The sequence below is a fragment of the Ylistrum balloti genome, unplaced genomic scaffold, assembly GCF_031769215.1.
Source record: "Ylistrum balloti isolate Yb309-2 unplaced genomic scaffold, AGI_CSIRO_Ybal_v1 Utg370660, whole genome shotgun sequence".
NCBI lineage: Eukaryota > Metazoa > Mollusca > Bivalvia > Pectinida > Pectinidae > Ylistrum > Ylistrum balloti.
This window is the reverse complement of record NW_026782400.1, coordinates 69295-92429: the sequence shown is the minus strand read 5'-3', so window position 1 is coordinate 92429 and position 23135 is coordinate 69295. Positions and strand designations below refer to the sequence as shown.

General features: G+C 36.1%; 1 protein-coding gene across 1 annotated transcript in view; it reads left to right on the top strand.

The window, feature by feature from the left end:
* LOC132557334 (unconventional myosin-VI-like) overlaps positions 1-23135 on the top strand; it is a 38574-nt gene that overhangs the window by 11271 nt on the left and 4168 nt on the right. Inside the window, exons 8-27 of the mRNA XM_060221820.1 lie at positions 1753-1917; positions 2429-2509; positions 3356-3539; positions 3890-4034; positions 5480-5637; positions 6064-6155; positions 7237-7309; positions 7961-8088; positions 8510-8605; positions 9846-10037; positions 10637-10730; positions 11062-11192; positions 11502-11709; positions 12219-12309; positions 14561-14711; positions 15340-15480; positions 16355-16431; positions 19489-19617; positions 19830-19934; positions 21228-21242. Of these exons, the coding sequence (XP_060077803.1) occupies positions 1753-1917; positions 2429-2509; positions 3356-3539; positions 3890-4034; positions 5480-5637; positions 6064-6155; positions 7237-7309; positions 7961-8088; positions 8510-8605; positions 9846-10037; positions 10637-10730; positions 11062-11192; positions 11502-11709; positions 12219-12309; positions 14561-14711; positions 15340-15480; positions 16355-16431; positions 19489-19617; positions 19830-19934; positions 21228-21242 (2456 nt within the window). The remainder of the gene's footprint in view (positions 1-1752; positions 1918-2428; positions 2510-3355; positions 3540-3889; positions 4035-5479; positions 5638-6063; positions 6156-7236; positions 7310-7960; positions 8089-8509; positions 8606-9845; positions 10038-10636; positions 10731-11061; positions 11193-11501; positions 11710-12218; positions 12310-14560; positions 14712-15339; positions 15481-16354; positions 16432-19488; positions 19618-19829; positions 19935-21227; positions 21243-23135) is intronic.

Genomic DNA, 23135 nt, shown 5'->3' with positions numbered 1-23135 from the left:
TGTTTAAATGTCTAACTATAACATACTACACCCCTCTGGGAACAAATTGTTTAAATGCCTAACTATAACATACTACACCCCTCTGTGAACAAATGATAAAACTGTCATAACAGTAACATATCATACCCATCTGACTCGCTGGCAATGGCTGACATGATTGTATAACACCCTGTCAGGAAGTGTTCATTAACTCCATCGTAAGTGCTGACTTGATAGGTAAGAAACTAGATCACTGATATTTCATAGCTCCTTGGTTTTAGTAAGAGAGGTCACTGTCATCCTATTACTGTAGGGTGCAGAAAGAGTGAGCTCATTATACACTCTGCTGTTGTAGTGTGCAGTAAGAATGAGCTCACTATACACTCTACTGTTGTAGTGTTCAGTAAGAATAAGCTCACTGTACACACTACTGATATAAAGTTAAGTAAGAATGACCTCACTGTACAATTTACTGATCAAGAGTTCACCTATTGGTTTGTTAATATTGAGTGTTTTATGCATGGAGTTTTCTGTTTTCAACAAATGATTTTACTAATACCCTAACATTTTTTTTCAAATTCGATATATGCTCATATTTTTTTTCCTCATTTACCTGAGAATGTGATATGGGATGGCCAGTTTATACTCAGTGTTGGCTTCTAAGTGGCCAGTAATCTGTTAATTTGTGTATCTTTTGGCTGGGGTCTCTGTATATATTTATAGCTTTCGTCAGTTGTAACCTGTGTTGTTTAAAGATAAATTTGTAATCAAAGTCCCAGTTTCAAGAATGTTCCTTATACTGAGGAAATTTTCTTCATTATGTTTGTCAGAAGGAAATCATTAAGGAGTAAAAGAGTGGACATTTTCTTTAAATGTGTAATACTTTCATGTGGAAATTTTCAAAGTGGGGAATTTTCTTATGATAAGAAACATTCATAAAACTGGGTACAGGTAATTGTGGTGAACTGTATTTTTTGTACTTAATCATTACTTATAGAAAAAATAATATAGTAGAGGCTGTTTGGCCTTATCTCATTGTGCTATTAAAACTATCACTTCTATCTAATAATTTGCAGTGTCCACTACACATGTTTAGGCTATGCAGGGAAGGGTTCATTCTCCAAACTTATGTGTCCATTATCGCACAGTGGCCTGATATATATTTAGTCTGGTACCTTCAAGTCATTATTTTAGCTTAATTTGGTGAAAGAAATTATGAATTTGAACTTATTTTTCTTTGGTTGTCTGTTGACAACTAAACATAATAGAAAATATCTAATATTTCAGTCCGGTGTTTGGTTAGAATAAAGTCACTTTTCTTTTTGACTCGGAGATGTTCATATGCTAGATATGACATTTATCTTTCGTAGATGACATCAGTTATATCATCCATTGTTGTAGATGACTTTAGTTAAATCAACAAATGTTGTAGATGACATCAGTTATATCATCCATTGTTGTAGATGACTTTAGTTAAATCAACAAATGTTGTAGATGACATCAGTTATATCATCCATTGTTGTAGATGACTTTAGTTAAATCAACAAATGTTGTAGATGACATCAGTTATATCATCCAATGTTGTAGATGACATCAGTTATATCATCCATTGTTGTAGATGACATCAGTTATATCATCCAATGTTGTAGATGACATCAGTTATATCATCCATTGTTGTAGATGACATCAGTTATATCATCCAATGTTGTAGATGACATCAGTTATATCATCCATTGTTGTAGATGACATCAGTTATATCATCCAATGTTGTAGATGACACTGGCTGGAGGATTTATTTCCCATTACCTATTGGAAAAGTCCAGGATTTGTGTCCAGAGCTCCAATGAGAGGAACTACCATATCTTCTATCGACTATGTGCTGGTGCCCCTGATGACCTGCACAAGAAACTTCGCCTGGCTCCTCCAGACCAATTCCATGTAAGCCTAACATTGAGTTGTGGTCTGGACGTATCCATGCTGTAAAGAACTTGTGACTTTGTTCTTGCTTATGTGTTGCAATTTAGTAAATTCAACATCATTTATTCTGGCAAAATTGATGAGTAATATTAAATGAAATTATACAGATGTAAAATGTACTGCTAATGTTGGTGAATCCTGTGATATTGTGTGTGTTATTCCAATCGTGTGTATGTTATGTGTGAAGTGGTTCCCAATACATTGCAATTGTATTGTATTTTAATATGGTTATCACAATGAGCATATTTTTAACAAGAGAAATGGTTTCAAATTTCAAGAAATCTCAAGTCCAATGATAAATGTTTTTAATGGATGAAATAAATTTTTATTTGTATTGTAAATGCAATAGAATAAATGGTAGACACCTTACTTTATGATGGAAACCTTTGCCTCATCCTGTGTACATTTTGCCCGGTTTGCTGTTGCATGACCAGATATGTAAATGTTGTGTGCTCTTTCTCCCTATGTGTAGTACTTGAATCGTGGATGTACACAGTATTTCTGTGGTCGCCAGTCTGACAAAGCAATGTCACAAGGCAGAAAGAGTAAACAGGTGAGTTCTCAATAGGATTACTGTACAAATGGGTTACCCTATAGTGGTTCCACATCTAGGTGGATTATTGTACAGATGGGTTTCCCTACAGTGGGTACACATATAGGTCGGTTATTGTACAGATGGGTTTCCCTAGAGTGGGTTCACTTCTAGATGGGTTATTGTACAGATTGGTTTCCCTAAAGTGGGTTCACTTCTGGTGGGTTATTGTACAGATGGGTTTCCCTACAATGGGTTCACTTTTAGGTTGTTTATTGTACAGATGCTTTACCTGACAGTGGGTACACATCTAGATGGGTTATTGAAAAAGTGTGTTACCTTTTATATGTATAAGGGATTTTAACTAGACAAGGTTTGATTTTTAGATAATTGTACAAGTGCTTTAACTTTTTCATATCTTGATTTTACAATGAGTAGATTATTATTTTAGTCATTAATCTTGCTTATCTATAAACTGATGTGCTTACTTACAAATGGTTTATATCACAAGTTAAATTATGGTATAGATGGAGTAATGTACAGTTTTACAGCTACATTATCAATATCATAAAGTTGGAGTATTTGACAAATGCTTTGGTTAGTTAGCAGAAATCTTGTGTTTGAATTGGGCTGTAATACTTATGGGCTATTTTATTTAGTGGCTACAGTACTAGTAGTCTTTATAAGGGGTAAGCTGTAGAATATTTGTCAAAGTACTGTACTGACAATTTTACATGGGAATCATTGTTATATTTTATTATACATCATACTTATCTCTTACAAAGGTTATTGTCCAGGTAGTTCTTATTATATAGATGGGTTACAGGTAATATATAGACTATACCTTGAACTATGTGGGTTTTGCAGTACTTAAAGGATGGCAGCCTCTCTGACCCAGTCATTGATGATGTACAGAACTTTAAGATTTGCGATGATGCCATGAAACACCTGGGCTTCTCAGACACAGATCGCTTATCTGTGTACAACCTGGTCGCTGGAGTACTACATCTAGGAAATGTTGCATTTGAGGAAAACCATGAAGATACAAAAGGTAGACAGACTCGAGGAAGAAATGATTGTAGGATCATATGTTATCACTTAACCATATACAGGCTACACTGATGTACATGTATAGTATTGATGTTCATTGATATCAGAACATGAATTTGGCTTCATTCGTGCTGGAGACAGCAACTTGTTCTCTTTACATAAATAGAAATGTTCATTAGATATGATAAAGAATGAGGAGACTGAAATGTTCATAAAGTGATGAAGAAACTGAAATGGTCTTCAAATATAATAAAGAAATATAAACATGATAGGTTTTTGTACAGCGTTTCATGTGTCATCAATTAAATGATATCTGAAGATTATTTTAGTTGTGATATATTTGATTGACAGGTGGTTGTAAAGTGGTGGCTGGAGCTGAGGCTGCACTAGATGCTGCTGCTTCACTGCTAGCTCTAGACAAGGAAGAGCTACGGGAAGCTCTTATGAGCCGTGTCATGCAGGCTGCTAAAGGAGGGTCAAAGGGCACCATCATCAAGTAAGTCACATGAATGTCATCTCAAAGGGCACTGTCATCATGTAAGTTATATACCAGGTCAAAGGGCACTGTCATCATGTAAATCATAAACCAGGTCAAATGGCACTGTCATCATGTAAGTTATATACCAGGTCAAAGGGCACTGTCATCAAGTAAGTTATATACCAGGTCAAATGGCACTGTCATCATGTAAGTTATATACCAGGTCAAAGGGCACTGTCATCATGTAAGACATATGCCAAGCCAAAGGGCACTGTCATCATGTAAGACATATGCCAAGCCAAAGGGCACTGTCATCATGTAAGTTATATACCAAGTCAAAGGGCACTGTTATGTAAGTCTAATGTCAGGTTGAAGGCCACTTTTATCATGTAAGTCTTATGTCAAGTGAAATGGCACCATCAAATAATTCACATGAATAACAGGTGAAATGAAGCCTTATACAAATACCATGAATGTCTCATGTCTAATCAATGGGAACCGTTCTCAAGTAAGCTGCTGGTAATGTCAAAGGTATGTCAACTGAATAGTACTTGCAACTAAAATAGTTCATCTCATAGTGCACAATGAATTGAACTTTTCAGATCAAAACACACTATCCAAAATTTAATATTAAAGAACTGAGATAAAACAAAGGTGTTCTTTTTCATTTATCATGAAATTGATCCATTCCTGTCAAGTATAGGTAGCAGTAAACACTTAATTTGCATTTTTCCTGAATTTATTTGTCATGTTTGAGATATACAGGTATAGCAGATTGGTTATGAAAAAGACATCATTACATGTATATATATTTATAAACTATATAACAATTACATTAACAGTAGAGAGATGAAATTTGTGTAAAAAAAAATTTCCTCTGATTTCTGACATTTGATTGTCATGGTTACCTACTGAAAAAATGCTAAAAATGCAAAAATACTGCTAATTCCAACCCAACACTACAACTTTCTAGGAGAAATCTAATTCTAAACACCTATCTTACAATCAACAACACTGTCATGGTAACAAAGTACTTACATTTCAGCAAATTCCAACTCGGAAATTCTTCATGACATGACCACATGTGAACACTATGAAAATTTCACTTCCTGTAAAGCTAGTTTTTGGTGCGTAGACACAGATTCGAGACTGCCCAAATAGTAATCTCCAACAAAAAGCTAAAATATTATCATGAAAAAAATGAAACCCGACATTGTCCACTTTAACATGACAGGACCAATTTTAGCAATGATTTTTTTTTTCATTTTTAATTAAAACCTTTATAATGGGGTAATCTAATGAGCAAAAAAATCACCCATGGCCACACCGAGAAACTGTGTACTGCTACCATAATAAGTACAATTTGTGTATATGTCTGTCTTACTGGGTCCCTATGAAGGTGTTGGTATTGTCATTGTAAACCTTGTGTAATCATTACAAATGTATGTGTTTATTTTCTATAGGGTCCCTCTGAAGGTAGGAGAGGCCTCTAATGCCAGAGATGCCTTAGCCAAGTCTATCTATTCACGCCTGTTTGACTTCATTGTGGCCAGCATCAACAAGTCCATCCCTTTCACTTCCTCTGTTAGCTTCATCGGTCTGCTGGACATTGCTGGTTTTGGTAAGGCTTGTCCAGATCCCTGTGTGGGAACCTCTCGTGTGTACCAGTGATGCAGGGCAATTTCGCCCTCTAAGAACTGTTATGTTCTTTCACTCTTGCAACTTTGAATGTTTACCTCTTTGTTTTTATTTTAAAATACAGCTTTCATTGTAAAGGAGAAAATTAACATTGGTTCTGTAATTTATCTTCTGGTCTAGACAATCAGAGATCAGTGACAGGACTTGGAGTAAATAACTGAAACACTAATTTATAGAACTTGGAGTTTATTTTATCAAGATATCTAATTGTATAATTCGTGTGATTTTTTTCATACTATTTTGATTCATTTCATTTGAAACTACAAAATGAATGCATTTATCAAACAGTTTCACTCAAACATCATAAAATGATCCTCAATTGTATAACTGTAATATGGTTATTTTGCAGAGTATTTCCAGGTGAACAGCTTTGAACAGTTCTGTATTAACTACTGTAATGAGAAACTTCAACAATTCTTCAATGACCGAATCCTGAAGGAGGTGAGTTGTTTCTCATAGGTGGATTACAGAAGGCATTAAATAGGAGTGTTATATTAATAGGAACGATACATTAAAAGGAGTGTTATATTGATAGGAATGATACATTAAAAGGAGTGTTATATTAATAGGAACGATACATTAAAAGGAGTGTTATATTAATAGGAACGATACATTAAAAGGAGTGTTATATTAATAGGAACGATACATTAAAGGAGTGTTATATTAATAGGAACGATACATTAAAAGGAGTGTTATATTAATAGGAACGATACATTAAAAGGAGTGTTATATTAAAAGGAACGATACATTAAAAGGAGCGTTATATTAATAGGAACGATACATTAAAAGGAGTGTTATATTAAAAGGAACGATACATTAAAAGGAGTGTTATATTAATAGGAATGATACATTAAAAGGAGTGTTATATTAATAGGAACAATACATTAAAAGGAGTGTTATATTAATGAGTGTTATATTAATAGGAACGATACATTAAAAGGAGTGTTATATTAATAGGAACAATACATTAAAAGGAGTGTTATATTAATGAGTGTTATATTAATAGGAACGATACATTAAAAGGAGTGTTATATTAATAGGAACGATACATTAAAAGGAGTGTTATATTAATAGGAACGATACATTAAAAGGAGTGTTATATTAATAGGAACGATACATTAAAAGGAGTGTTATATTAATAGGATTGATATATTTACAGCAGTGTTATACTAATAGGAATGGTAGATTAAATCAAGTGTTGTATTAATAGGAATGATACATATATATATTCTAACAGGAATGCTATATTTTTAAAAATGACCTAATTACAGGAGATTAACATCAAAGGCATCAAAACATGAACAGAAGCATTAGAAATACAAGAATGATTTATATACAATGATAGCATTTAAATGCTAGTAATCATAAATTTACAAAATTGTTCAGTCAAAAGGAGCACTGCTTAAACTTGTGAAGGTGTACATCATATAATGTAACAGTTTAAGATGTTGTGAAGAATTACTATCAATTACTCAGATAAGGGTCGGTGACAACTTAATAAAAAGGATATGTTGTGTTTAAGGAACAACTGCTTTATGAGAAAGAAGGCCTCAATGTGAAGAAGATTGAATGGACAGACAACAAGGATTGTATTGGTGAGTGTTGGAGAGTGATGATCCTGGCATTTATAATCATTTTATTATTCTCCTCATTTGTTGAAAAAAATCTACATGCAGTCACTGATAAAAGTGTTCCTGACAGTAGTTGAAAACAATGAACAAAACATTTTTAAATCAAATTTAACCATTTCGAGGTACTTAAGACCTTGATGATTGGTCAGACATGTCTGGATGCACCTGAATCAGTAAATAAACTTCAAAACTTTATTTATTTTACAACAATTGCGAAACAAGTTATGTCAATTTATACGAATCACTCTTGTTGGCCCGGATGTAAGTGTGCGAGGGGTCATATTGTGGGAGGAAACTGGAGTACCCGGGGAAAACCCAGGTGGTCGGGCAGGTTACCCCTTACCTATTCACGTCCGTTCCGGGAATCGAACCCTGGTCAGCTAGGTGAAAGGTGAGTGTGTTACCACTGCACCACCCAGCCACCCTGAATCAGTGATAGTCTATGTTAAAGAAATTATGTCATCTCGATACATTGAAAACAGTCGGGAAACTGTAGCTACTAGACAGATGACAGAATGATATTGTATTGATTCTGGATACCAGACAGGATGTTTCAGGTGTTGATCTACATGAAAGGGGTTGGGATTTTTTATGTTTTATTTTGTTATATTACAGAGTTGATTGAGATGAAAGGATCTGGAATATTTGACTTACTGGATGAGGAAAGTAAACTGCCGCAACCAAAACCAGATCACTTCACCATGGAGGTGCACAACCGTAACAAAAAACACTTCAGGCTCAGTGTAAGTTTCAATAGTATAACTCAACATTAAGATTTATCCTGATGTGGATTTAACCTGAAGAAAATGTATATGTATATATAAACTTAATAAATTTTATGACAGTGGTGAAACAAATTGTAAGCTTATGTTAATCGCTCTCGTTGGCTCAGAGAAGCGGGTACGAGGTCTTACTGTTGGAGGAAACAGTACACAGGAAAAACTCACACAGTTGGGCAAGTGACTCCCAAACCTTTTCACATCCATTCAGGGAATTAAACCCTGTGTTTCTTTGTGAAAAGCGAGTGAATTACCACTGTGTCACATGACCACCCAATATGTTATGATTGGATTAATGAAGACATAACTTATGAACAGAAAAGTAGGGTTCTATCACTTTGATATATCACAGCATGTCGCTGTTAAACCATTATTTATGTTACAGCTGCCTCGCAAATCTAAACTGAAGATGCACCGTGATGTACGAGATGAAGAGGGATTCCTTATCCGTCATTTTGCTGGTGCTGTCTGCTACCACACAGTAAGTGGAACATTTCTTGTGTAGTTACAATATTCGTCATTTTGCTGGTGCTGTCTGCTACCACACGGTAAGTGGAACATTTCTTGTGTAGTTACAATATTCGTCACTTTGCTGGTACTGTCTGCTACCACACGGTAAGTGGAACATTTCTTGTGTAGTTACAATATTCGTCACTTTGCTGGTGCTGTCTGCTACCACACGGTAAGTGGAACATTTCTTGTGTAGTTACAATATTCGTCACTTTGCTGGTGCTGTCTGCTACCACACGGTAAGTGGAACATTTCTTGTGTAGTTACAATATTTGTCACTTTGCTGGTGCTGTCTGCTACCACACGGTAAGTGGAACATTTCTTGTGTAGTTACAATATTCGTCACTTTGCTGGTGCTGTCTGCTACCACACGGTAAGTGGAACATTTCTTGTGTAGTTACAATATTCATCACTTTGCTGGTGCTGTCTGCTACCACACGATAAGTGGAACATTTCTAGTGTAGTTACAATGTTAAGGAATGTCTTATGGTGAAAGAATGCAAACAAAATGATTTAAGATGCTATTGTTTAATTAGCAATTCATATCAACAATTGGTGTCTTTTAAACTTAGTTCATCAAAGAGTGTCATTTCAACAGCCACAAAACATTGTTAGAAAATTTTAATCTGATTTCTTGGGCAAAATAAGAAGTTTTGGTAGGGTGTTTTTGTAGGGTGTTTTGGTAGGGTGTTTTTGTCATATTGAATAATTTAACTTAAATCATTCATGAATAATAAGATAGAGCTTTGTTACTCTTCCTATAAATTATTCACTTGAACATTCAAACAGAATTATTGTTTATGTTCTGTTGTATCTGTTTAATTTGAGAATAAGGAAAACAAAATGATCAACGGGGGCCATCTTGTATTTTCCTAATTACAGATTAGTTGTCTTAATGACTGTACCTTGAGAAGTGCACGGCTGCTCTTTCTTTATATAAAGGATTTGAAGTTGATTGCAAAAAACGAAATAGCCAATATATATCCTTTTTGGAATCAGAAGTGTAAAAGAATGATATTGTTTTATCTGTGGAACTAATAGGTCAACTGTTCTTATATTTCTGGGTTCCCTTTTGTCCCCAGTGGTGCTGTTTCAGATTTTGGTATTACTGTGCATTTCCAAATAATCTCGACAGGAATGATATAATGAGGGGTGTACTGGGTTCTTTCCCATCATTTCTACTAATTGCAACATTTTTTTTGTTTGTTTAGGTACAATTTATAGAAAAGAATAATGACTCTCTGCACGCATCCCTGGAGTTCCTCATACAAGACAGTAAGAATGAACTTCTGAAGAAGATGTTTGAGGGTGTCAAGGTCTCATCTGGAAAGCTCAATTTCATCAGTGTTGGCAGCAAGTTCAGATCCCAACTTGTTGTCCTGATGGAGAAACTTAAATCCACGGTAAACAGAAACACTTTGTCTCTGACTGTAACACTTACGCACAATTTGTCACTTACTTTGACCCTTACAAAACTTGTCTCTTTTTCTGTCGCACAATTTGTCACTTACTTTGACCCTTACAAAACTTGTCTCTTTTTCTGTCACACAATTTGTCACTTACTTTGACCCTTACAAAACTTGTCTCTTTTTCTGTCGCACAATTTGTCACTTACTTTGACCCTTACAAAACTTGTCTCTTTTTCTGTCACACAATTTGTCACTTACTTTGACCCTTACAAAACTTGTCTCTTTTTCTGTCGCACAATTTGTCACTTACTTTGACCCTTACAAAACTTGTCTCTTTTTCTGTCGCACAATTTGTCACTCTGTTACTTACACATTCAGTATCTTAATTGTCACTTTCACAATTTGTCTCTTTTTTTACTTTCATAATTTTCACATTGACACAATCGTTCTCTTACTTCATCACTTTCACAATCTCACTCACTTTGTCATAGTCTGTCACTTGTGTAACTAGTATTTGTAATCTACATTATCTGTCATTTACAAAACCATGTTTATACAAATGAAAATCAATTTATTTTGGTTTTTCTGAACAGGGAACCAATTTTATCAGATGTATCAAACCTAACTTGAAAATGGTGGACCACATGTTTGAAGGTGCCCAGATTCTCAGCCAGCTGGAGTGTTCAGGTAAGAAAGTTGATGTCATGAGTAATTAGTATTAGTATTACCATCATCAGACAATGACTAATGTAACTTAGCAAAATATTGACTCACTGTGTCATAATTTAAATAGATGTAATTATAGAAATATAGGAGCCACTACCCAAGTAATACAGACTGAGATGTTAAATGTATGCTGTGATATAGCTGTTGTAAATAACATAGAAATTGTAAATCAAATTAGCTATTTTAATTCAATTTGTCTGTTATGCAATTTGAACCATTTTTTTTTTAATTAATCCTGACATGAGCTTTTGATAGTTATTTTATCAGTATCAATCTGACTTGTGTGTTACAGGTATGAATTCAGTGTTAGATCTGATGCAGCAAGGTTTCCCATCTCGTACTCAGTTTAGTGAGCTGTACAACATGTACAAACGCTACCTTCCTCCAGAGCTGGCTCGTCTTGATCCTCGTCTCTTCTGCAAGGTAGGTTCTCAGTTTTCTACCATTTTGACATAATCAATTTTGTTGTCCTATTGAATGGGTTAGCATTTATCATTGAGCAGGACCAAACACTGAACGTCTGAGAATGATGCTAAAACCTCAGTGATTGGGTTAGTTTGAACAACTTAAACTATAAAACTAAATATGTTTTATCAAAGGTTAAAGGAACTGCTCTATGTCCGGTAACTGAATGCTACAGTTGCTGTTTAAGCTCTTGAGCTGAATATTAAGGTACTATTCTAGGACTGTCACAGGTATTGTTCACTAAAACTGTTGGACTGAATATTACAGGCACTGTTCAAAGCCCTAGGGCTGGATGACAAAGACTTCAAGTTTGGGCTCACCAAGGTGTTTTTCCGACCTGGGAAGTTTGCTGAGTTTGATCAGCTGATGAAGAGCGACCCTGAAAACCTGGCAGCACTTGTGAAGAAGGTGAAGCGCTGGCTTATCTGTTCTCGCTGGAAAAAGGCACAGTGGTGTGGCCTGTCTGTCATCAAATGTGAGTAAAATGTTCATAATCATTCTTCAGTCGTAAATGCCAACAATTTTTTGTTGCTAATTTCTGATCAACTTCTATCTATAACTTACAGAGTTCTGTATGAATTGTCGTTTTGCACCAAACAGCAAAAGCAAGAGTAGCCAAGTCAAATACTTTCCCTAAATTGATTATTTGATGAATAAGGTGGTTCTGCATCATTTCAAGATGTAAAGAAAAAGGGTTATAGAATGCTGACTGTGATACTAGCTGCCTGCCTGAGTGATACAAGTATGGTTGTTTTACTGAACTACACCACCTTTGTTTGATAGTAAAGCAACCTTGTATGCTATATTGTAATGTAGTGTAGTACCCTTGGCAGAAAGCAGAGGGTATTGATATTCGAGGTACCTTCTTGTTGGATTTGAAATTTGGTTTTGACATCCTTAAAATTTTTGAGGAAAATGTTTTATTTCTTGTGTTGTTCATGTTACAAGTGTTTATGAGAACTCTCTCTTTTTACTTATTTACAGTGAAGAATAAGATTCTATGGCGCCGTGAACAGATCATCTGTCTCCAGAAAACAGTCAGGATGTGGAGGGATGTCCACAAGTTCAGGCCTAAGTAAGTCACTTAAACCCTGATACTTAGAATTAAAATTCAGACTTGCAGCACATGTTATAAGGTGATGTTTTAAGCTCTAACAAGGATGTTGCTCTGTGATAAGCTATGACCCTGTTGTCTACAGAATTCTGATCTAAGATTATAGCAATTTTAATTACACTGTATCTCATATTAGTGTTTTTGTGATGTACTGCCTAACCTGGATAACAAGAAGTTTTTTCATGGGATTGCAAAATAAATTGGTGTTTATATGTTAAGTCAACAGTTGTCAGGTGTCAGTATTGGTACATTGAGTTTATACAAGTTTGTCTAAGTCCATAAAGGTTGAGTTAAAAGTGTCTGTAGTATTTAAAATGTGTTTCTATGATGTTTTGAGTACATTGATGTTTGTATTTATATGTTGAGTTTATGAGTATCCTTTTTATTTAAGAGTAGAGGTAATATGTTTCCATGTTTATTTGTTGAGTCAATAAATGACAGTATTTACATCTTGAGTCAATAAGTGACAGTATTTACATGTTGAGTCAGTAAGTGGCAGTATCTATGTGTGAGTCACTAAGTGACCGTATTTACATGTTGAGTCAATAAATGACAGTATCTATGTGTGAGTCAGTAAGTGACCGTATTTACATGTTGAGTCAATAAATGGCAGTATCTATTAGTGAGTCAGTCAGTGACAATATTTTTGTGTTGAGTCAATAAGTGGCACTTTTTACATGTTGAGTCAATAAGTGGCACTTTTTACATGTTGAGTCAATAAGTGACAGTATTTACATGTTGAGTCAACAAGTGACAGTATTTACATGTTGAGTCAATAAGTGGCATTATTTACATGTTGAGTCAATAAGTGACAGTATTTACATGTTGAGTCAATAAGTGACAGTATTTACATGTTGAGTCAATAAGTGGCACTTTTTACATGTTGAGTCAATAAGTGACAGTATTTACATGTTGAGTCAATAAGTGACAGTATTTACATGTTGAGTCAATAAGTGGCAGTATCTATGTGTGAGTCACTAAGTGACCGTATTTACATGTTGAGTCAATAAGTGGCGGTATTTACATGTTGAGTCAATAAGTGGCATTATTTACATGTTGAGTCAATAAGTGACAGTATTTACATGTTGAGTCAATAAGTGGCAGTATCTATGTGTGAGTCATTAAATGGCCGTATTTACATGTTGAGTCAATAAGTGGCGGTATTTACATGTTGAGTCAATAAGTGGCGGTATTTACATGTTGAGTCAATAAGTGACAGTATTTACATGTTGAGTCAATAAGTGGCAGTATCTATGTGTGAATCATTAAGTGGCCGTATTTACATGTTGAGTCAATAAGTGGCGGTATTTACATGTTGAGTCAATAAGTGGCAATATCTATGTGTGAGTCATTAAATGGCCGTATTTACATGTTGAGTCAATAAGTGGCGGTATTTACATGTTGAGTCAATAAGTGGCGGTATTTACATGTTGAGTCAATAAGTGACAGTATTTACATGTTGAGTCAATAAGTGGCAGTATCTATGTGTGAATCATTAAGTGGCCGTATTTACATGTTGAGTCAATAAGTGGCGGTATTTACATGTTGAGTCAATAAGTGGCATTATTTACATGTTGAGTCAATAAGTGACAGTATTTACATGTTGAGTCAATAAGTGGCAATATCTATGTGTGAGTCATTAAGTGGCCGTATTTATTTCTTGAGTCAGTAGGCTCCAGTGTTTATTTGTTTAGTCAATAAGTGACAATAGTTTTGTGTTGAGTCAATAAGTGACAGCATTATTTGTGGAGCCAATAGATGTCAGTATAGAGGTGCACATGTTAAGTCAGGTGCCATATTTATATGCCGATTCAGTGTCTGTGTATGTATTGAGTCAATGTGTGTTAATGTTCACTTGTTACATCAATAAGTGTCAGTAAAAAGAGCCAGTAATTATCTGTAGACTTAAATTTTGAGTCAGCTTGGGCAGTATTTCAGTGTTAAGCTACATTGGTATTTATGTGTTAAGTTGATAACTGTTATTAAACAGTCAGGGTTTTCCATAATTTTGTTAGTAGTAGGCTGTGTAGTGAAAGTAGGAGGCTGGCCTGCCGTGTACGTGTAGTTGTGTATGGAACATTATTACGGAACTGGATTGGTGTAGGCGGCCAAATGACCAAAATAGCCGGTCAAATTGGCCGGCGGCCGACACTTATGGAAAACCCTGACAGTATTAGTGCTGTTTTTCATACACGTCTTGATTTTTTTTCAGATTTAAGATGATCTCCAAGGTGGAAGCCTCTCAAGGCCAGGTCACTGAGATGTCCAAGATTGTGTCTCAGCTTAAGAAAGATAAGGATTCTGCTACAAAACAAGTGGAGGCCATTCAAATAGCGCTGAATTCCTTCATCACTAAAATCAGGGTAAGAAACATCAGGTCATATACTACTACTTTGTACATAACAGGCCACATACAGGCCTTGGGTAGTTACATCATACAACAACAGGGTACATAACAGCAGGCCACATACAGGCCTTGAGTAGTTACATCATACAACAACAGGGTACATAACAACAGGCCACATACAGATCTTGGGTAGTTACATCATACAACAACAGGGTACATAACAACAGGCCACATACAGGCCTTGAGTAGTTACATCATACAACAACAGGGTACATACAGATCTTGGGTAGTCATACCATACAACTACAGGGTACACCACAACAGGCCACATACAGGACATTACTAGTTACACCATGCAATAGCAGGTAACATAACAACAGGTCATATACAGGCCTTGGGTAGTTACATCATACAACAACAGGCTACATACTGTATTACAGATCTTGGGTAGTCATACCATACAACTACAGGGTACACCACAACAGGCCACATACAGGACATTACTAGTTACACCATGCAATAGCAGGTAACATAACAACAGGCCACATACAGGCCTTGATTAAATACATTGTCAAGAGTAGTTTTGTTTTGAGTTAAGTTAATCTGAGAGACACTAAATTAAATTTCCATGTCTCCATGAACAGAAGACAGACATCAGTCCAGTGGAGATGGAGAGAACTTACAACAACCTGCTTACTCAGATGGACCAAAATACCCAGGGTATACGCAAACTGCTGGAGAAACAGAAGATCAAGGAGGAGCAAGAAAGACTAAGAAAAATACAGGTAATTTTTCTATGATTTGACATAGAGGCAGAAGTAAGACTTCTAAGGTTTAAACGTTTTAATACAAATTCATAATTAGTTGATAAGGAATTAAACTGTATCATACAGCTGTCTTAGTAGGACCCATTTGTGATATCTTCATCAGATTACACTTCAGGTCTAGAACATGTAATTCTTTTAAAAAGCTGTCAATGCTTTACACGACTTCCTCAAGGCTATTCCCTTTTTCTTGTAATTTAGAAGGGCTCTGGATGCAATAGGCCTCCTGTATATTCAATGAAGTAGCCACCAGCTGCTGAATACCCTCATTTCTAGGTTATGGTATTTAAGGCTTATGATACTAGATCACTACAGCTTTGGAGCATTAATTAAATCTGTGATAGCAGATTATCATACCAGATTTTAAATGCTTGGAATTCCTGCAGAATACCAGATTGTTTTTTAGTGTCTTTCTTTCCACACAAAATACTCATTTGTAAATTAAATTCAGTAATATACTGTTTGTTTATGGATCAATCACTCTGTCAACAGTCAGGGTCTTTTTGTGAGAGCCTCCCACAGTATCTGTTGGCTTTGTAACTGAACAACAGAAGGGAGGCCCACAAAGACAAATCCAACGGCCTACATTGAAATGTTATCTCAGGGTTTTGAGCAGTAAAAATCTCTCAGGTGGGGATCGAACTACACACCTCCTGTATTAGCTGAGTTATAGCACTCCCTACCTGTCAAATAGACCAGACACAATTCAATTTATCAATTCACTGGTTACAAGTTATAGAGAGGTAAGTGCTATATCTGAGTTAAGGAAAAATCTGCTGAGGAATTTACAATTGTTTTAATTCTTTGTATCTTTGTCTTTTTCTTTACTTTACAGGAAGAAATGGAGAGAGAAAAAAAGAGGAAGGAAGAAGAAGAAAGGAAGAAAAAGGCAGAGGAAGAGGAAAGGAGGCTGTAAGTGATGTGTGATTTCTCTGTATTTGCTAAGCTCCATTATATGTATGATGCTACTATTTTACATGGTAATATTCATAGTTTTATTGTTGTAAATGGTGATTTTCATGATTCTGCTGTTGTACATGGTGACTTTCATGATTCTGCTGTTCTACATGGTGACTTTCATGATTCTGCTGTTGTACATGGTGACTTTCATGATTCTGCTGTTGTACATGGTGATTTTCATGATTCTGCTGTTGTACATGGTGACTTTCATGATTCTGCTGTTGTACATGGTGACTTTCATGATTCTGCTGTTGTACATGATTCTGGTGACTATCATGATTCTGCTGTTGTACATGGTGGTTTTCATGATTCTGCTGTTGTACATGGTGACTTTCATGATTCTGCTGTTGTATATGATGACTTTCATGATTCTGCTGTTGTATATGGTGATTTTCATGATTCTGCTGTTGTACATGGTGACTTTCATGATTCTGCTGTTGTATATGATGACTTTCATGATTCTGCTGTTGTACATAGTGACTTTCATGATTCTGCTGTTGTACATGGTGACTTTCATGATTCTGCTGTTGTACATGGTGACTTTCATGATTCTGCTGTTGTACATGGTGACTTTCATGATTCTGCTGTCATGATTCTGCTGTTGTACATGGTGACTTTCATGATTCTGCTGTTGTACATGGTGACTTTCATGATTCTGCTGTTGTACATGGTGACTTTCATGATTCTGCTGTTGTACATGGTGATTTTCATGATTCTGCTGTTGTACATAGTGACTTTCATGATTCTGCTGTTGTACATGGTGACTTTCATGATTCTGCTGTTGTACATGGTGATTTTCATGATTCTGCTGTTGTACATGGTGACTTTCATGATTCTGCTGTTGTACATGGTGACTTTCATGATTCTGCTGTTGTACATGGTGACTTTCATGATTCTGCTGTTGTACATGGTGACTTTCATGATTCTGCTGTTGTACATGGTGACTTTCATGATTCTGCTGTTGTACATGGTGACTTTCATGATTCTGCTGTTGTACATGGTGACTTTCATGATTCTGCTGTTGTACATGGTGACTTTCATGATTCTGCTGTTGTACTTGATCATGATTCTGCTGTTGTACATAGTGATTTTCATGATTCTGCTGTTGTATATGATGACTTTCATGATTCTGCTGTTGTACATGGTGACTATCATGATTCTGCTGTTGTACATGGTGACTTTCATGATTCTGCTGTTGTACATAGTGATTTTCATGATTCTGCTGTTGTATATGATGACTTTCATGATTCTGCTGTTGTACATGGTGACTATCATGATTCTGCTGTTGTACATGGTGACTTTCATGATTCTGCTGTTGTACATGATGACTTTCATGATTCTGCTGTTGTACATAGTGACTTTCATGATTCTGCTGTTGTAGATGGTGATTTCATGATTCTGCTGTTGTACAAGGTGACTTTCATGATTCTGCTGTTGTACATGGTGACTTTCATGATTCTGCTGTTGTACATGGTGACTTTCATGATTCTGCTGTTGTACATGGTGACTTTCATGATTCTGCTGTTGTACATGTTGACTTTCATGATTCTGCTGTTGTACATGGTGACTATCATGATTCTGCTGTTGTACATGGTGGTTTTCATGATTCTGCTGTTGTACATGGTGACTTTCATGATTCTGCTGTTGTATATGATGACTTTCATGATTCTGCTGTTGTACATGGTGACTTTCATGATTCTGCTGTTGTACAAGGTGACTTTCATGATTCTGCTGTTGTACATGGTGATTTTCATGATTCTGCTGTTGTACATGGTGACTTTCATGATTCTGCTGTTGTACATGGTGACTTTCATGATTCTGCTGTTGTACATGGTGACTTTCATGATTCTGCTGTTGTACATGGTGACTTTCATGATTCTGCTGTTGTACATGCTGTGACATGGTGACTTTCATGATTCTGCTGTTGTATATGATGACTTTCATGATTCTGCTGTTGTATATGGTGATTTTCATGATTCTGCTGTTGTACATGGTGACTTTCATGATTCTGCTGTTGTACATGGTGACTTTCATGATTCTGCTGTTGTACATGGTGACTTTCATGATTCTGCTGTTGTACATGGTGATTTTCATGATTCTGCTGTTGTACATGGTGACTTTCATGATTCTGCTGTGACTATCATGATTCTGCTGTTGTACATGGTGACTTTCATGATTCTGCTGTTGTACATAGTGATTTTCATGATTCTGCTGTTGTACATGGTGATTTTCATGATTCTGCTGTTGTACATAGTGATTTTCATGATTCTGCTGTTGTATATTGGTGACTTTCATGATTCTGCTGTTGTATATGGTGATTTTCATGATTCTGCTGTTGTACATGATGACTTTCATGATTCTGCTGTTGTACATGGTGACTATCATGATTCTGCTGTTGTACATGGTGGTTTTCATGATTCTGCTGTTGTACATGGTGACTTTCATGATTCTGCTGTTGTATATGATACATGGTGACTTTCATGATTCTGCTGTTGTACATATTTCATGATTCTGCTGTTGTACATGGTGACTTTCATGATTCTGCTGTTGTACATGGTGACTTTCATGATTCTGCTGTTGTACAAGGTGATTTTCATGATTATGCTGTTATAAATGGCTTTATTTATTATTCTACTATTGTACATAGTAATATTCTTGTTTTCCTAGTAGATGGTAATATTTCTTATTCTGCTTTCTTTATGATGACACTGTAAGGTACATATTTTAGCTGTTATGTTATTTTAGCGGTAATGTTATTTTAGCTGAAGATGGTGCGCTAACATATGATTGCAATAATTTCTGTATAAGTATGTTATTAACAAAACAATTATTGAAATGTACAAATTCAATGTGCTACTTTTTTCAAAATTGATATTGCGCTAAAATTTGATTGCACAAAGATAAGTTTACAGTAGTCATATTAATTATTTGTCATGTTGACAGGAAAGGTGCAGGTTAAAATACACCTTAGTATCAATTTGTTTTATCTTAACCATGCTGCTGTTACAGAAAAGCAGAGATGGAGGCTAAAAGGAAACGAGAAGAGGAGGAGCAGAAGAAGAAAGAAGAGGCAGAACGTGTAGAGAGGGAGAAGATGAAGGCACTGTTGGCTAAGGAGGCCAAGGAGAACAAAGAAAGGTATGTAACTATGGCAACCAAAACCAGATGTAGGTATCAAAACTTTATCAATGCCTTTTATGGAGGATGAATTCTGTGTTTATTTGTGAACATGTTATGTTACCTCTGTGACATCTTTGTTTTTGCCATACATCCTGTGGTATCCAGCAAGTCTGATATTTCCTCATGTTCTTATAAAGTTTAATAAGAATGTATTGCTGATTGTGTTGTAGACAGCAGCAGCTGGAACAGGAGCACCGAGACAGAGAGCTGGCTCTACGTCTTGCTATGGAGGACCAAAATGCTGTAGAGGACGTGGTGGTGCCTCCACTACAGAGGTACAGCTGCCCTCTACAGATTCTAACAAACCCTTATTTCTTCATCTTCCATAACACGCATCATATTCTCAGAATCTGGATAATGGTTTTCTATACTGTTCCATTGATATAATAGAGAAACTTTGAAGGCTATTGATTGTAACTTTGTTATATAACCTGGGTACAGACATGTATTTCTGACTAATCTTTCTTCTCCTTTATAATGCTGACAGAGCCATCAGTATGGTCATAGAGAAGTAAGACTATTGACCTCCATGACCCTTCACTTTATGGTCTGCCATGACCTTCACCTATATTTTGTTACAATGACCTTCACCTTCTACGTTTTGTTATATTTATTTCATGTATGTTAAACAGTATGATAGATATTAGGTGACACAACCTCTAACAGAATATGTGTCTTGATTAAGAATGACTTTAAAGGTATACCTGTTAATTATGTGTAGTCGAAGTAGATTACATGAAGATATCACTGGTTAAACAATGACAGTTCATTTCTCAGTCTGTGACACTGGTCAGACTATAACACTGGTCAGTCTGTTACATTTCTGTGGTCAGTCTATAACATTTCTCTATTCAATCTATAATATTTTACCAGTCAACATATAACACTAGTCAGTCTATAACATTTCTCTGGTTAGTCTATAACATTTCACTATTCAGTCTAATATTTCACTGGTCAGTCTATAACATTTCACTATTCAGTCTAATATTTCTCTGGTCAACCTATAACACTGGTCAATATATAACACTGGTCAGTCTATGACATTTATCTGGTCAGTCTATAACATTTCACTATTTAGTCTAATATTTCACCGGTCAATCTATAACACTGGTCAGTTTATGATATTTCACTGGTCAGTCTATTACATTTCACTATTTAGTCTAATATTTCACCGGTCAACATATAACACTGGTCAACCTATAACACTGGTCAATCTATAACACTGGTCAGTTTATGACATTTCTCTGGTCAGTCTATAATATTTTACTACAAAGTCTGTGATGATATTTTACTAATGAGATATCATTGGTAATTGCAGACAAACCTAATTATTGTATACGCCAGCTCCATATTACCTTACCTGTAACATTGACACAAAAGTCGTTTCAAAAGGACAGAAAAATTTGCTCCATGATCCATGCAGTGTCTATGGAAAATAATGCAGAATACTTGGATTTATAACCTTGAATTAAACTGACAGCAAATACCACAACAATTTTTCTGACTGTACCTAAACATTTTCCTTGGACCTTCACTTTATCATAATTTGTTTTCTGTTTTGTCAATAGCACTACAAAAGAAAGGTACATGGAATCACCACCATTTTCTTATTTTTTGAATGCCACAACAAATTCCTTTTTGTACTCACATTGCAGTTTTCCTGCTTTTCTAGTGTCTAGACCTAACAAAGCTTGCTTACTCACTTTTTACCAGAGAATTTGCACATTGAGATATTGAAATGGTTGCTATGGTGATACTTTTTATTGATATGAATGAGGATGCTGATCATTCAAAGAAGCAATGACTATTAACTTGTAGTAGGAAATGTTATTATGTAGTAGAATAATAGCAGCACATGTCTTAACTTTAGCTAAAAGGCCTGGTATGAATACAGTGAACAATTGACAAATGTAATGGAGCATTGTCATTCAACATGTTGCATGCACTAGAATTACATGGATGTATGTTTGCCAATTCTCTATCCTACATGTCCTGTCCTTAATGCCTGCACAAAAAATGCAAGAGGCTTATAACTGGTGATGTTTTAATGAACAATTAAGAATGCAATGTATCTATCCCATAAGTAAATGCATATAAACATAGAAAGGACCTCTTAGACTTCCTGTCCAGTATCATCCTTCCTTCATCATCCTGACTTCCTGTCCAGTATCATCCTTCCTTCATCATCCTGACTTCCTGTCCAGTATCATCCTTCCTTCATCATCCTGACTTCCTGTCCAGTATCATCCTTCCTTCATCATCCTGACTTCCTGTCCAGTATTATCCTTCCTTCATCATCCTGACTTCCTGTCCAGTATCATCCTTCCTTCATCATCCTGACTTCCTGTCCAGTATTATCCTTCCTTCATCATCCTGACTTCCTGTCCAGTATCATCCTTCCAATGCCATCCTGACCTCCTGTCCACTTTCATCTTTCCCTTGTCATCCTGACTTCCTGTCCAGTATCATCCTTCCAATGCCATCCTGACTTCCTGTCTAGTATCATTTTTCTCTTGCCATCCAGACCTCCTGTCCACTATCATCTTCCCCTTGTCATCCTGACTTCCTGTCCACTGTCATCTTCCCATTGTCATCCTGACTTCCTGTTTACTATCATCTTCCCCCCTCCCCCTCATCCTGACTTACTGTTCAGTACCATACTTCCAGGATCATCCTGACTTCCTGTCCGGCATCAGCTTTCCCTTGTCATCATCATTTCTTGTTCAGTATCATCCTTTCAGTGCCATTCGCACTTCCTGTCCATTATCATATCTTTTCTTGTCATCAAGACTTATTTTCCTGTATTATCCTGACCTGTCCCGTATCCAGTAACATTGTTTCCAGTCATCCTGACCTCCAGTCTAGTATCATTTTGTGTCATCCAGACTTCCTGTCCAGTATCATCCTGTGTCATCCTGACTTCCTGTCCAGTATCATCCTGTGTCATCCTGACTTCCTGTCCAGTATCATTCTGTGTCATCCAGACTTCCTGTCCAGTATCATCCTGTGTCACCCAGACATCCCGCCATTATTAACCTGTGTCATCCAGATTCCTGTCCATTATCATCCTGTTTCATCCTGACCCTCTGTCCAGTATTATCTTGGGTCACCAAGACTTCCTGTCCATTCGTATATGATGTCATCCAGACCTTCAGTCCAGTATGATTTTTCCCGTTTCATCCTTCCCCATTTAATGTCATCCTTCTCGTGTCATTCCAACTTTCTGCCCAGTACCATCCTTCCTGTGCCATCCTGACTTTCTATCTAGTACATGATGTATTTTATCCTGACTTCCTGTCCATTATCATCCTGGTTTCTAGCCATTGGTAATTGTGTCTTGTATTCCTGTTATTTGCTACTATGACCAGAATTACTGTCCTGTGTTACCATCATTTTCTTCCACTGTTTCACCCTACTTTCCTGATGTGCTATTCTTTTTACATACTGATATCATTTCCAGGTCATCCTCCTGTCCA